The 14,339-nt window shown below is 41.6% G+C and overlaps 1 protein-coding gene across 1 annotated transcript in view; it reads right to left on the reverse strand.

The window, feature by feature from the left end:
• Capza1 (capping actin protein of muscle Z-line subunit alpha 1) overlaps positions 1-14,339 on the reverse strand; it is a 43,577-nt gene that overhangs the window by 9,840 nt on the left and 19,398 nt on the right. Inside the window, exons 2-7 of the mRNA XM_051165848.1 lie at positions 11,652-11,715; positions 9,311-9,362; positions 5,258-5,321; positions 4,334-4,540; positions 1,159-1,238; positions 518-596 (exon numbers count right to left, since the gene is read on the reverse strand). Of these exons, the coding sequence (XP_051021805.1) occupies positions 518-596; positions 1,159-1,238; positions 4,334-4,540; positions 5,258-5,321; positions 9,311-9,362; positions 11,652-11,715 (546 nt within the window). The remainder of the gene's footprint in view (positions 1-517; positions 597-1,158; positions 1,239-4,333; positions 4,541-5,257; positions 5,322-9,310; positions 9,363-11,651; positions 11,716-14,339) is intronic.

Below are 14,339 nucleotides of genomic sequence, written 5' to 3' on the forward strand. Positions count from 1 at the left end.
CTTGGATATCCCAGAGCTCACTTTGTAGATCAGGCCGGGCCTCAAATCCACTGGAAACCACCTGCACTGCGCCCCCCGCCCCCAGGCGTTTGATAGGATTAAAGGCATGCGCCACCTTGACTAGCACTCAGCTAACTATTTAATACTGATTTATCTTATTCTTTCCTAAAACCAGCTCATTAGTCCTAAAAGATCTTGTTATCCTTGAAAGAAAAAGTAATGTAGTAGTATTCACTATGTAATCATCCTTCATCAATCCAGAACAGCTCTGTCCTCAGGTAACTCCCAGGAAGGAGGCTTCTACTTCCATTCACTGCCACTGACCTCTTTTTTATATCAATATACAGTTTAGTCCTCTAGGCCCCTCCTCTCTGTGTGGCACTGAATCAAACCCAGGGCCTTGCCCATGGGAGGGAAGTCCCTATTAGTCTTTATTCCTAATACCAGAACCAAGAGCAAATGGCACCTTTTATACATGACATTTTATCTCTCGTCTATAAATACACTGGACTCTTACCTGAATCTTGAGCACTCCAACCACCTGGGCTGTAGGTGGTGTAATGGAGAACTTCCACTCTGATCGCCAACGACCATTCCTATAAAAAACATACAGACGCATGATGCTGCAGAATTAGCAGCAGGAACAAGAACGAGGCGACCTGACCCAGAAGTTTGCAATGGTGGCTGTGGGATTCATTCTCAATGTGACAAAGTCAAGATTGTCACTGCATAAAAGTTTGGATCTAAATGGCTGATCATATACAGGCCTTTCTAAGGAATGTGGACTCTACTTTTCCTCACCTCCTCTGAAGTAAGGCTCACTTCTCCTGATCTTAGGAGGCTCTTCTCCCAGGAGAGGGTGCTTGGTAGCACCATGCTGTACAATCAGCCCCAGGAATAATGAGTAACCCTGAAAGACTCTCGGCTGAACACTCTGTAAATCACATGTTCTCACTCTTCCGTATGACAGTGTTTCTCAAAAGGATACAATTATAAAAGCTTTAGAAATGAAACAGTGTCTAAATCTTCATTTTATAGATGGAGAATGAAGGTCTCTAAATCAAATAATCTCTCCCAAGATAGTTTAAAACAAACCCCAGTCACTGGTTTCTTTCCAATATAAGTTAGATAGAAATAGAGAGAATGTCTATTTCTTACCAGAAATTTTTGGGTTGAAACTGGTGGCTTTCAATACATGCAATAATGGTCTGTTGTCCATCTATAGTTTTAGCGTAAACCTATTGTTAGGAGAAAAAACAGACATGAAAAACATCCTTACTTTATAGTAAACTGTACAAAAGTAGTGTGCTACATCAAAATGCTCAAAGGGGGCAAAGTGTCTGCCGGAGGCTTATAAATAGGCCTTCCTGGGCTGTAAGCACAAAGCGGTGTGTTATGCTCCAGCAGAAACCTTGCTACAGTGAATGCCAGGAGGTGACTGTTTCTGGCTTATCATACTGTTAGACACCGGGTTAGGCTGGTGCAACTCTGACAGGCATAGACTGAGGCTAAAGATTAGTCAACAGCTCAGGGAGGAAAACAAGCTAACTAACTGGCAATTGGTCCTGCCAGGTTAGTGGAGCTGCGCAAGGTCTACCTAGTGGGAGACAAAACATAAAAGTAGGCCATGTATTAAATAGCAGGTAAAAATTTTGGACAACAAAACAAGTCCAGAACCATTATTTTGGGAGAAACAACAATACAGGTATAGAGGATAAAATGGAAAAAAAAGCTGGAGGTCAGTCAGGAGGCCACAAATTAACATAGACCACCATCTAAGAAGTTGTGCTGGTTAGTTTTATGGACTTGATACAAGCTAAAGTCATCTGGGAGGAGGAAACCTCAATAAAGAAATGCCTCCAAAAGACTAGGCTGCAGACAAGCCTAGAGGGCATTTTTTTTTTCTTAAGTGATTGATGGGGGAGAGCCCAGGCCATTGTGAGTGGTACCATCCTTGGGCTGGTGGTTCTGAGTTCTGTAAGAGAGCAGGTTGAGCAAGCCAGTAAGCAGCACCCGTCATGATCTCTCCATCTCCAAGTCCTTGACCTGTGTTAGTTCTTGCCTTTACTTCCTTCAATAGTGGACTGTGATGGGGAAGCATAAATCAATCAATCAAACAAACAAACCCTTTCCCACTAACCGTGCTTTTAGTCATGCTGTTTCATCATAGCTGTGCTAACTAGCTAATGCAGAAGTCTAGCTTAGATGTCATAACCAAAGGGCAAAGGGAAACGGAAATCAAAGTATTTCTACACCTGAACAATGTGGACCAATGGATCCTGTCAGCAGACTGGGAAACCCAGAGGAGAGGTCTAATTTTCATTTAGAAGGACCAGCTGTGAGAGTGGAAGAAATGGGGATGGACACGCAATCACCAGAGAAAGCAAGCAGTGCTTTCAAGTCTCAAACGCATCTGTAGTGTGTTTTCCTTTTTGTTTGTTTGAGACAGAGTTTCACTCTGTAGCACAGGCTGGAATCTTCCTGCAAGTGCTGAGACTCCAAGTGTGAGTCCCACGTTCAGGCTTTGCCTATACTAAATGCACTATAAACTCCAGGGAAAATGTCCTTGGATTCCTGGTAGAACAGAGTGCAAACCCGGGGAAAAGAGAAAGCAGAGAGGAAGAAACAAGAAGGACAAAGACGAGATAAGGGAAACAAGTAACTCAGAGGAATTACTGTGATTGAGACAGCTTTACTTCCCTTTAAAGACAAGAGATAGGACTATTTCTAAATTCAGGCACGGTGGCACCTGGGAAGTACAGACAGGAAGATGGAAGGACGCCTACATGAGACTGCTTCAAAAAATAAAAACAAGAGCCAGGCGCCTGTAATCCCAGCACTCAGAAGGCAGAGGCAAGCGGATCTCCGTGAGTTCGAGGCCTGCCTGGTCTACAAAGTGAGTCCAGGACACCCAAGGATACACAGAGAAACCCTGTCTCAGAGAAACAAACCAAAGCACTGAAAAACAAAAACCAAACCAAACCAAAAAAATTAAAAACCCCAAAACAAAAACAAGACCTTAGGTAACGGGAAATACACGAGAAGAGAAATGAAGTACACACAGCCACTTTGAAGAAAGAAGAGTATAAAAATCAAGTATAAGGGCCCTTCTGCAACAGAATCAGGTATAATGGGGGGAGGTATACGGCTTCTCAGTGTGGAGGAACAAGAAGTAAAATTTCAGTCAGTCTCCAATCTAATTAGATGTAGGAGGCTAGATGCTCATCTGACAATAGAAAATGTCTGGAACACACTACAGAAAACGTGACACAGAGTGAGATGAAATTAGGGGCTTCTAAGGATGAAGGTTACTAGGATACTGCAGGCACCACTGGGGCAATTCTATCACCTTCTGTTGCTCATGTAACTAAAAGAATTAAAAAAAAAAAAAAGGTCTCAGTAGGGTTCTTTGGTATTGAGCTAGCCAGATTAAAAATGTAAATGGCCAGGCAAGATGTGTGAATTTGAAGTCAGCATAGTCTACATACATAGTGAGTTCCAGCCCAGCTGAAGCTATAGTGAGACCCTGTCTCAAAACAAACAAATAAGAATGCGGGTAAATTTTGAGTGGAAATTAGTGGTAAACTGCAAGTGTGTTTAGACTGGACAACTATTTCTAAGAAAGGATGTGTTGTCTCTTTCCCTGGAAAATGCTTGAGAAGGAAGTCTGTGCTTATCTACAATGTGTTTCCCTGAGGGACAGCACCTTCTACTTATGCATAGCTCACATTGTGCCAGACACTGTTCTAACATCTTCATTAACTTACCGAATCCTCACAACACTACTGTTTTATTATATAAACAAGGAAACTGAGGCACAGCGATGTTAGGTGATTTATACCTTGGGCCACACAATGAGTTAAGTGACCTGGTTAGGAGTTAAACCACTCAGACTTCAAAGTGCTCTTAACTACCTATATTCCTATCTTATCATCACCACAGGTGTAAAGGTCTAACTGGATACTCTGCACTGCGTATCTGAAGACTGCTGAGAGTAGACTGTACACACAGGCTCAAGCCTGGCCACACACCAGTCTTGGGCGGAAGGATCACCTGAAGTTCAAGGCCAGATCCTGGCCTCCAGGGACATCTGTACTCACATGCAACGCCTGCCTCCATTTATATATAATTAAAAATAATAAAAGTAGAAGCTGCGCGTGGTGTTGTACTCCTGTAATCCCAGCACTCGGGTCACAGAGGCAGGAGAATCTCTGTTGAGTTCCAGGCCAGCCTGGTCTACAAAGTGAGTCCAGAACAGCCAAGGCTACACAGAGAAACCCTGTCCAGAAAAAAAGAGTCTGAACGTTCAATGAGGAACAGGCAGATACTTAACCGTAGAGAAGCCGTTGGAATAATGATCTTTAACATAGGCTCTTAAAGCACTGTCACAAGATTCTCTCCAAGACTTCAAACCTCCGTCTACATCCTCTGGCTGGGGGTCACTTGCTTCTTTCCGTAAATGATCAAACTTGAAGGAAATTTTGTTTCTTGGATCTAAAAATCTGCTGTTGCCGAGGTCACCATGCTCTGTAATTAAGACCTTCCAGACAAGAATTACAAATATGAATAATTATATCAAAAAAGAAAAATTTCATCATGTTTTACAAAATAATAAATATCCTACAAAAGAAAGTTAACTTTTCATTTAATTTCTTTTCCACACTGACTTTTAAACCATGTATCATTTTTACTCTCATAAAAATTAAGCAATGTTTTCCTCCTCCCATTACTGTCTTTTATATCTAATCTATTATCCATTATTCATGTATATATTTATTCCTAGCTGTATCAACTTTTATGTATTTGTTTTCACATACTCAATGAAACTTTTCAGGGCACTGTACTGTTGTGAACACTTAAGTAATACAGCCACATGGTTCAAAACATGCATTAAATGAACTCTCTTTCTCACCCCTATCTCTTAACTACCAATTTTCTTGAGTAACTTAGACTAGTCCAAATTTAATGTCTTCTAGTACTTTTGTTAAGATTCTTTTTCTGTACCTCTCTGGAACCCAGGAGTTGCATATATATATAACTTATGATTGAACTGTATCAAGTCAGTGGCATTCTTTTTCTCTTTAAAAACAACAGCAACAACAACCTAGTATTAGCAAAAAGAGGAAGAATTTCCTAATATGTACACTATTTAAAAAAAATAAGACAAATATATCTAGCACCCCCCAATTTCCTATCTGCTCTGCCTTTCACGTCTCTACTACCTTCAAGCACAGAGTATGTAACAGGCAATCATTACCTGGTCATCATAGCCTTCTATCTTCACAGGTGTGAACTGATCCATGTTATACTGGGCAAATGCACTATTTAAAAAAAGAATTGAAAAAGCAAATATTATCTCCATTTTACCAGCTACTTAATCCAAAATATTTGGACTTATTCTTAGTTTTTCTTTCTCTGACTCGTTACATCCAACCCACCAGTTCTGTGAGAAGTGTAATCAAAATCTGAGTCTGCACTCCATCTCACCTAAACTATTGCCTGGCTTGGCCTAGCTCAGCCTCCGCCCCTTCCACAGTCATTAGAACACATTGCTGGTGACTATTGGAAACCCTGAGTCCTGTCTATCATGTCATTCTCCAACACTCCAACAATGTCAGCTCACTCACTCTTCAGAGCCAGAAGGGCTGGGCACTGTCAGGGAGTGGCTCTGTGGTAAGAAGCCTAGGCCAATCTAATGGATTATCTGTGCATAATGATGGCGAGGATCACTGAAACAGCATGTACTTGGCACCAGGAAGAGTCTGGCCAAGAGACTGGAGCCCTTTCTTACAGAAATAAAAGTGAGCTTTTCTTCCTCCTCCTTTTTTCTTTTTCTTTTTTTTTTTTTTGAGACAGAACTTCTCTGTATGGCCCTGGCTGTCCTGGAACTCATGTTGTAGACCAGGCTGGCCTCAAACTCAGAGTTCCACCTGCCTCTGCCTCCCTAATGCTGTGCCACCACTGCCTGGCTAAAGATGAACTTTTCATCCCCATTTAAAAAAAGAAAAAAGAAAGAAAAAAGTTCTTGGGCTCAGGAAAATTCTCCTTTAAGAAGTAGGTTCTCCATGAAATCTGTTAAGAATTTGAATATGAACACACAGACACACACACACACACACACACACACACACACACACACACACACACACAGAGCTTTAGGGTCTGCCAGGGTAATCTAAATAGCTGAAGTGTGAGGACTTCATTGACATAACCAGTCCTAATTAGAAATCAGGACTACTGCTTTTGTTTTGAGTTGGACGCCTTTTGGGAAGCTGTGTTGTGTGTTGGGGCTCAAGGACTCTTTCACAGCGGCCACCTACAACTATTTGCATATCAAGTATTTACATTACGACCACAATAGTAGCAAATTTATAGCTATGAAGTAGCAATGATAATAATTTTATGGTTGGGGACATCACAAGATGACAAACTATTAAGGGACTGCAACATTAGGAAGGTTGAGAACCACTTGAACACATATTAATCATCCTGGTTTTTTTTAACTATCAAAGGCTGGGATTGCAGGATTGTGCTACTATGATTGCCTTCAATCACTTTTGAGTGGTTTTCCACCCTAGTATCAGTGGTTATATGTCAAGTGATACACAGAGTATCTTCAACGTGTTCCTTGGTTTGCTAAGTAAATTGTAACTAGAGTATCATTCCTGATGAGAATGGTCTAGAAATCTTAGGTTAACAGACTCTAGTTACAAAAGTAGCATAGACAGGGCAGATGACTGTTGACTAGGCAACAACCGTTAAAACACTTTTCTATATCCAAAAATCAAATCATACAGCTTTTGGCCTTCCTTCCCAGGTGGTATCCTGGGACTCAGAAGCCCAGGAACAACACAGGTCTTAGGGGAGAAGGCATCCCAGTGGAAGGGCATCCTGAGACAGGAGGTCCCAGGGACCACACAGCTCTGAGAGGAGGATGTCTCCTCAGCATAGGCGCTGCAGCTACCAGGGGAGGCGCTCAGGAGCTTCAGCTGCACTCCACTTTTTCACTTCTCTTATTCGCTGCATTGCTTCTTGGCTTCTTCTCAGGCAGCCAATCTCATAAAAGGAATTTTTTGGGATGGTCCAGGGTGTGGAGGGACAAATCCAGGGTTGGCTGCCCCTATTCCTGGGAGAGGACAGCAGGAAACTGAACAGACATAGGCTTAACATAGGATTTCTTAGGGGGTAGAGCTTTTCGGGGGGCAGAGATCTCCAGAGTGAGGATTGGTAAGATTTCAATTCCTGAGCTTGAGGACCTCAGGGATTGGTGGATTTATGTGGGAAGCTCAGGGCTTGTGCTTCTTTTCATTCCTGTTTCCCTGAATCAGGCCTTTGAGTTAGGACAAGAAGATCTTTTTGGCCACAAGCGACTTTGGTTGAGGTGCCATCACTGTAGGGCTGATTGGGGAGGCTGGAGAAGAAGTGCCACCACTGTGGACAGCTCAGTGGGGGTACCTAGTGTCAGCAACAGGATGAAGAGGTGCCGCTGTTTTGATAGGTGCCGCTGTTTTGATAGCTTTTGTGGTAGCGCCTTATGGTAGCTGCGGGCTGGGCGAGAAGGAGGTGCCACTGCTTTGACGCCTCTTTCTGGGCACCACTCAGGACTACAAGAGCATACCAAACCAACCTTATGATAGCTATGTATTTTGCATCTACATATTCTTGCCCTTCCCAGTCCACCTCTCTTCAGCAATACCCGATTCAGGGTTCCTCCTTACAAAGAGACTCGGGCTGGATAAACAGTAACTGAAAGGAAACACCGAGAAGGACTACTGACAAAGGCAGCTATCAAGGGTCTTTGAAAGCTATACTGTTTACATTTGATTCTAGACAAACAAAACAAACCCTCAAGCCAAACAAGCCCCACTGCTATATGTTTTTGAGGACAAAAGGGGATAAAAATAATATTTTGTGTGTGACAGCATCTCAGTATCTCCTTTGCCTACAACTTGCTATGTAGCTGAAGTTGGCCTTGAACTTCTGATCCTCCTGCTTCTGCCTTTGTAAGTGTGAGGACAATAGACACACACTGCTCTACTTGGCTGGAAATGGTGTTTTAGGAAGACTAGTTAGCTTGCCAGCAGCAAGGATTCAGTGGTCAGGGAGACTAATCATGATTTTATCCTATAATTGGTTATATTATTTGTGAAGCTTCATCAATCTTTATTAGCAGGCTAATTTTTTAGAAGTAGCAGTTTAAAAAGATTCCAAATTATGCTTAGGCATGGTGGTGCACACCTGTGATATCAGCACTACAGATGCAAGATTGCTTTAAGACCAAGTTTGAGACCAGCCTGGTCTACATAGCAAGTTCAGATCACCTACAGTTACATAATGAGACCTTGCCTCCCAAAATTAAGAAATTCCATATGAAGTACAAAAACTCTGCTTTAATCTAGGCAAAACCAAAAAGTAATTTCAGAAGTTAAGTTTTAAGGAAGCAAACCTTTTAAAGGGAACATGTTTTCTCTACCAAAAATAAATTTTAGAAAGACAGGGAGAGAGGGAGAGAGAAAGAAAGAGGGGGAGCGGGAGAGAAGAAGAGAGAGAGAAAGAGAGAGAGAGAGAGAGAGAGAGAGAGAGAGACAGACAGACAGGCAAGACAGACAAACAGACAAGACAAGACAGACAGACAGACAAGACTTATGGTCTGGACATGAAGTATTACCACAAACGGTCCCCGATTGTTTCCTAGGCAACAGCTCTTAAAACAGTTTTCTAGCTACATAGACTGTCACAGCTTGTTTTGAAGGTCTGGTCCCAGCTGGCAATGCTTTTAGGAGATTCTAGAAGCTTAAGGAGGTAGGCCCTAGCTGGAAAAGGTAGGTCACTGGGGCATGCGCTTGGGGGCAGTATCTTGTTCCAATCTTGCTTGTCTGTCTGTGCTTTTTGTTTGCCATTAGGCAAGAAATCTCCGTCACATGTTTGTGGCAGCATGACAGTCTATCTCACCTGGACCAGAATCAATTGGGTCATGGACTATGGACTAATAAACTGTTAGCCCAAACAAACAAACAAACAAACAAACAAACACACTCTTCTAAAAGCCTATTCCCTCAAATACATGATTAGTCATAGCTCTAACAAACTAACATAAAGACTATAACTGTTTTATTTTGAAGTGTCTCAAACTAGGTTTTCAGGGTTCTCTAGTTTAGTGTCGGAAGTTTGTCCAGTGTTGGAGCAGTGCTCTAGGAGGATGAAATAAGGTTGTTGACTTCAGTGCTGAACTGTACCGAGGGCCTCACACAACTAGTCAAGCTCTCTGTGGCTGAGCTTAACTCCCAAGCGTGGATGAAGAGGTACTTACTGTGCTGCCCCTTCCCTGAGGAGATTGTCATTATTAAGCAGAAGCCGGACATCTGAGGAGGAAAGCATTGGAATACTAAGTACAGAACAAATTTAAAATTTTATCCCATTTCTAGAATACACTTTTAGAATTCAGGGCTTGCAAGATGAGTCTTAAAGCACATTCCATGTGTGGACATTCTAAGCATGCTAATGAGTAATGACACTAATGTTCATAGGTTCCTACAGACCTATGTTTGCTATCATAATCCAACAAAAATTCTCAAGAAATGTAATTACCTCTTGTCCCTGCTCTCCTTCATTCCTCCTTGATCTCAAATTCCCTTATGTAGCAGCTACAGATGATCACCATGCCCAGTTTATGCTGTGCTAGGGGTGAACCTAGGATTTTGTACATGCTAAGTAAGCCCTCTACCAATTGAGACATGTTAGGAAAGTTCTGTTAATTTGTTTTAGACAGGGTATCCTGCAGACTAAGCTGACCTCAAACTTACTAGGTAGCTAAATAAAGCTAACACTATGAACTAACTTCCTTCAGTCTGCCCTTCTTTCTCTCCTTTTCTTTCTGGGTTTCTCTTCTGGCTGTCCTGGAACTCACACTGTAGGGCAGGCTGGTCTTGAACTCACAGAGGTCTGCCTGCCTCTGCCTCCCTAGAGCTGGAATTATAAGTGTGAGACACTACTGCCAAGCAAGACTTTGAGCTCTTGATCATCCTGCCTCCACCTCTCAAGTGCTGCAATTAAAGTGTATACCACCATATCTGGCACAGATAAACACCTGAAAATCAAGACCTCTCTTTATATTTTGAGACCAGGCATTATTATGTCATCCAGGGTTCTTCCTGTCTCAGCATCCATCCCAGGTACTGGGATTACAAGTATGTGCCATCATACCCACCTAATGTTATATCTAATAGACGAAAATCTTGAGAGGATAATAAAGGTGGATCTGTAATTTATTTATAAAAATTTCTGGTCTTTGTGGGGTTTTTCGTTTGTTTGTTTGTTTGTTTTGTCTTTGTTTTCTTCAAGATAGGGTTTCTCTGTGTAGCCCTAGCTGTCCTGGACTTACTTTGTAGACTAGGCTGGCCTCGAACTCACAGAGATTGGCCTGCTTCTGCCTCCTGGAGTGCTAAGATTAAAGGAGTGCCACTGCCACCACTACCACCCGCTGGTGTTTGTTTTTGAAACAAAGGTTCTTTCTGTACCCTAGGCTAGCCTGAACTAGAGAAATTGCCCTGCTTCAGACTCTCGGGTACTGGGGTTGCAGGTACGGGTCACCATTTCTGGCTGAATCTGAATTTTTTTTGTTTGTTTGCTTTTTTTGTTCTGTTTTTTTGAGGCAGGTTTCGCTGTGTAGCCCTGGATATCCTGGAATTCTGTAGACCAGACTGGCCTCAAACTCAGAGATCTGCCTAAATTCTGCCTCCCAAGTGCTGGGATCAAAGGCGTACGCCATCACCATCCAGCTGAATTTGAAGTTTTAATAAACTTTAGATACAATTAATTCTGCCACACTAGTCTGGGAAATGTCCTATACTATGGGACTTTTTGAGGAAAGGCAGTGAGAATTGAAGCTTTTACCTTTCATGATAAAACTAAAGGTACACTAGGAATCAAAAGGTTAAAAATTTGAGAAGGCAATATATATTGTCATTCTGTTTAAATATGAAGCTATTTTAAATCTCTATTCATTTATGGTTAGTTTTGAGACAGCCTTTAGTCCAGGCTGGACTGGAGTTTGCAGCAATCCCCACTTCAGCCTCCCCAGCACTGGAATTGCAGGCGTGAGCCACACGTCAGTAGTACCTTGAGTCTTTCCTTACCTGACAGTGGGGTCCTAACTGATGAACCAGGCAAAGCTAAGTATTTGACTCCAACCTAGAACTGAATCCTAACTTTTATATTCAGTGACTGAGATGCCTTGAACAAATTATCCAATGTTTCTGAATGTTGACTGCTTTAGCAAAATTGTAACAGGTTATAAGAGTCAGGAAACAGCAAGCACTCACAGCGAGGTGTGCCAGAGCATGCCCATGCTCTAGCACTCTAGAGTTCAAGGCTAGCCTGGGTCACAAAAGACCAAAATGTAAAAAGAGAAAGGGCTGGTGAGGCACTTCAGCAAGTAAAGGAGCTTGCTGCTAGGCCTGAGGGCCTGAATCAGTTCCCAGGACCCAAGTGATAGAAGAGAGAACCAATTCTCACAAGCTGCCCCTACCCTCAAATCAAGAAATGGAATAGAATTTTAAAAAGAAAGAAAGAAAGAAAGAAAAAAGGCAGGAGGGGGATAATGATAATGATTAAGAAAGACTTACAACAGCTCAATATTAATCTTTACTTACCATTGAACACTTCATTAAACTCTCCTGGGGGTGCATGAGTGATGAATTTAGCAGCTATGCGTACCTAAAGAAAAATAAAATTTATAGTAAATGTATTGTGAAAAAACACGTAGCTGGGAATAGTCGGGCATCCTCTAATCCTAGCACTCAAGAGGCAGGAGGACCTTGAGTTTAAGGTCAGCCTGGGCATATATAGCGAGACTATATCTATGCCCCACTCAGAAAAAAAGAAGCCAACAAGACAAATGAAAAAATCTTCCTCTTCATTTTTATTTTATGTGTATGGGTGTTTTGCCTGCATGTGTATCTGTGCACTATACAAATGCAGTGCCCACAGGCTAGAAAGAATGTAACTGGAGAGCTGGCATGTGGGTGCTGCAAATCCAATCCCAGTCTTCTAGAAGAACAGCCAGTGCTCTTGACCACTGAGTCATCGTTCCAGCATCACAGTTTGTTTATTTTAAAGATTTATTTATCGTTATTTACGTGTGTGCAGCTGTGTGCTGGCACCCACCCAGGAGCTACAGTTACAGGCAATTGTAAATTGCCCATAACCAGTAACCCATCTTTGCAACTTTGCAAGAGTAGCAAAGACTCTTCACTGCTGATCCATCCCTCCAGCCTTTTGTTTTTACAAGATCTCATGTAGCTCAAGCTAGCTCAAACTTGCTATGTAACTGCTCTTGCCTACCTTCCCTCTACTAAAATTAGAGGTATGCATATCCAGTTTATGAGGGGCAGGGAGAGAACTCAGGCCTTTTTGCACACCACGCAAACACTTTACCAACTGAGCTACAATCCCTGCCTACAATCTCTCTTAAAATAAAAATTTATTTAAACCTTTACTATTTAGAAGCCTTTAGATTTTTTCCCCACAAAATACTCGAAAGCTATTTCTATCAATTATAGGTATATTTTAAAATATATGTTCTATCAGTCATTTTGAATAAAAAAAAAACATTTATTTTAAAATATGTGTGTGCGCACAAGTTTCTGTGTACATGTGTGCAGCAGGTTGAGGAGGCCAGAAGAGGACAACAGATCTTACAGGTGGTTGTGTGCTGGGGAAATGAACTAAAATGGGTCTTCTGCAACAGCAGTAAACACCCTTAACCACTGAGCTATTATCTCTAGCCCCTTGACTTTTTTTTGTTTGTTTTAAAAACGGAAAAAAATCAGTTTTTGTCAAAATATAAAACAATCGCAAATAAAGCAATATATAATCTCTCAAAAACATGTAAGGAAAACTAAATATTCCAACACAGTAAATAACAATATCAAATAGCATTTATCTAAATGCAAGATTTAGTGCTAATAATGTGATTTGCAAAATAAAAGGAGCAAAGTTGCCAGACAGTGGTAGCAGAGTTCACAGAGTGAGTTCCAGGACAGCCAGGGCTACACAGAGGAACCCTGTGTAAAAAAAAAAAAAAAAAAAAAAAAAAAAGGCAAAGACATATGAACATGCCAAAATTTACTGGAAAAAAGATGATAAAACTCAACACTTAATATCTTAGAAAGCAATGAATTGCTAGGTTTTGGAAGCATCAGAGTAAGTTTCCTTCATCTGGTAACTGGTTAAAATTCCAAAACAAGCCACATAATGAGGAGAATTAAGCACTGTCATCCATTTTAAAGGCAGGCAAAGCTGACTCCTATCATTTGTCTGCTCAACTCTTCCTTAGAGGAATAAAGTGCTACCGAGAAACTTTCCTCTATTACACATTGTGGCCTCCCTCTCTCTGCTACCTGCAATCACTCTCCACCTGTTAGGGTCTACCCTGCATCTCACTCTTTCTTCTGTACTGAACCTTTCATTTGACATTTTCAGTTCACTAACATGCCCTTCAACTGTGCCCAGTTTGCTGTTGAGATAATTACTTTGACTATCCCAAGTTTTCACTTTCCTGGTTCTTAGTAAATTCCTTTTAAGTATACACAATTGTTGCTATGAGGACATCAGCTATTCTTGTTTGGCGTTCCTTTCAGCTTTCCTGTTTCTTTCACCTATAGCATATCTCTAGTTCTTTTAAGGGCAAGGTTAGGCTTGCTGCTTTGATTTCTTTCTTTCTTTCTTTTCTCTCTCTAGTCCTGGCTATCCTGGAACTCACTATGTAAATCAGGCTAGCCTCAAACTCACAGCCATCCACCTGCCTACCTCCCACTGCAGGAATTAAAGGTATTTGTCACCACACCCTGCATGAACCTTATCTTTTCAGTAAGCCTACAGGCAGTAGACTACCTGCAGTGCTGCAGGCCTCCTTTTTGGAGGTAGGGTAGGGTGAAGGAGAAGAGGTTGAGATGGGACCTCATGTAGTCTAATCAATCTGGCACCAACCTCATAAGTATGTAGTTCAGACTGGCCTTGAACTCCGCTTCAGCCACCTGAGTTCTGGGATGTGAGATAAGCGTGAGACACTGTGACTAGCTCAGTGTTCATTTCAATGCTATATTCTGAGAATAAATGCTGGTTCTGCCTATAGCTTAGTGTAAATGGAAGAAGGCTAGACAGCAATCCCTCAATTAGGATCGCTAAGGCTGTTCTGGGTCCTTTCTCCCCTACTCCTGGAGTTCTTCTAGATTTGTTTTTGTTTTTGTTTTTGTTTTTTTTTTTTGGTATTTGATAATATCTACATATAGATCCTGACAGTTATAAACTCACGATGGACATAATGATAATCAGGAGGC

The sequence above is a fragment of the Acomys russatus genome, chromosome 23, assembly GCF_903995435.1.
Source record: "Acomys russatus chromosome 23, mAcoRus1.1, whole genome shotgun sequence".
Classification (NCBI taxonomy): Eukaryota; Metazoa; Chordata; class Mammalia; order Rodentia; family Muridae; genus Acomys; species Acomys russatus.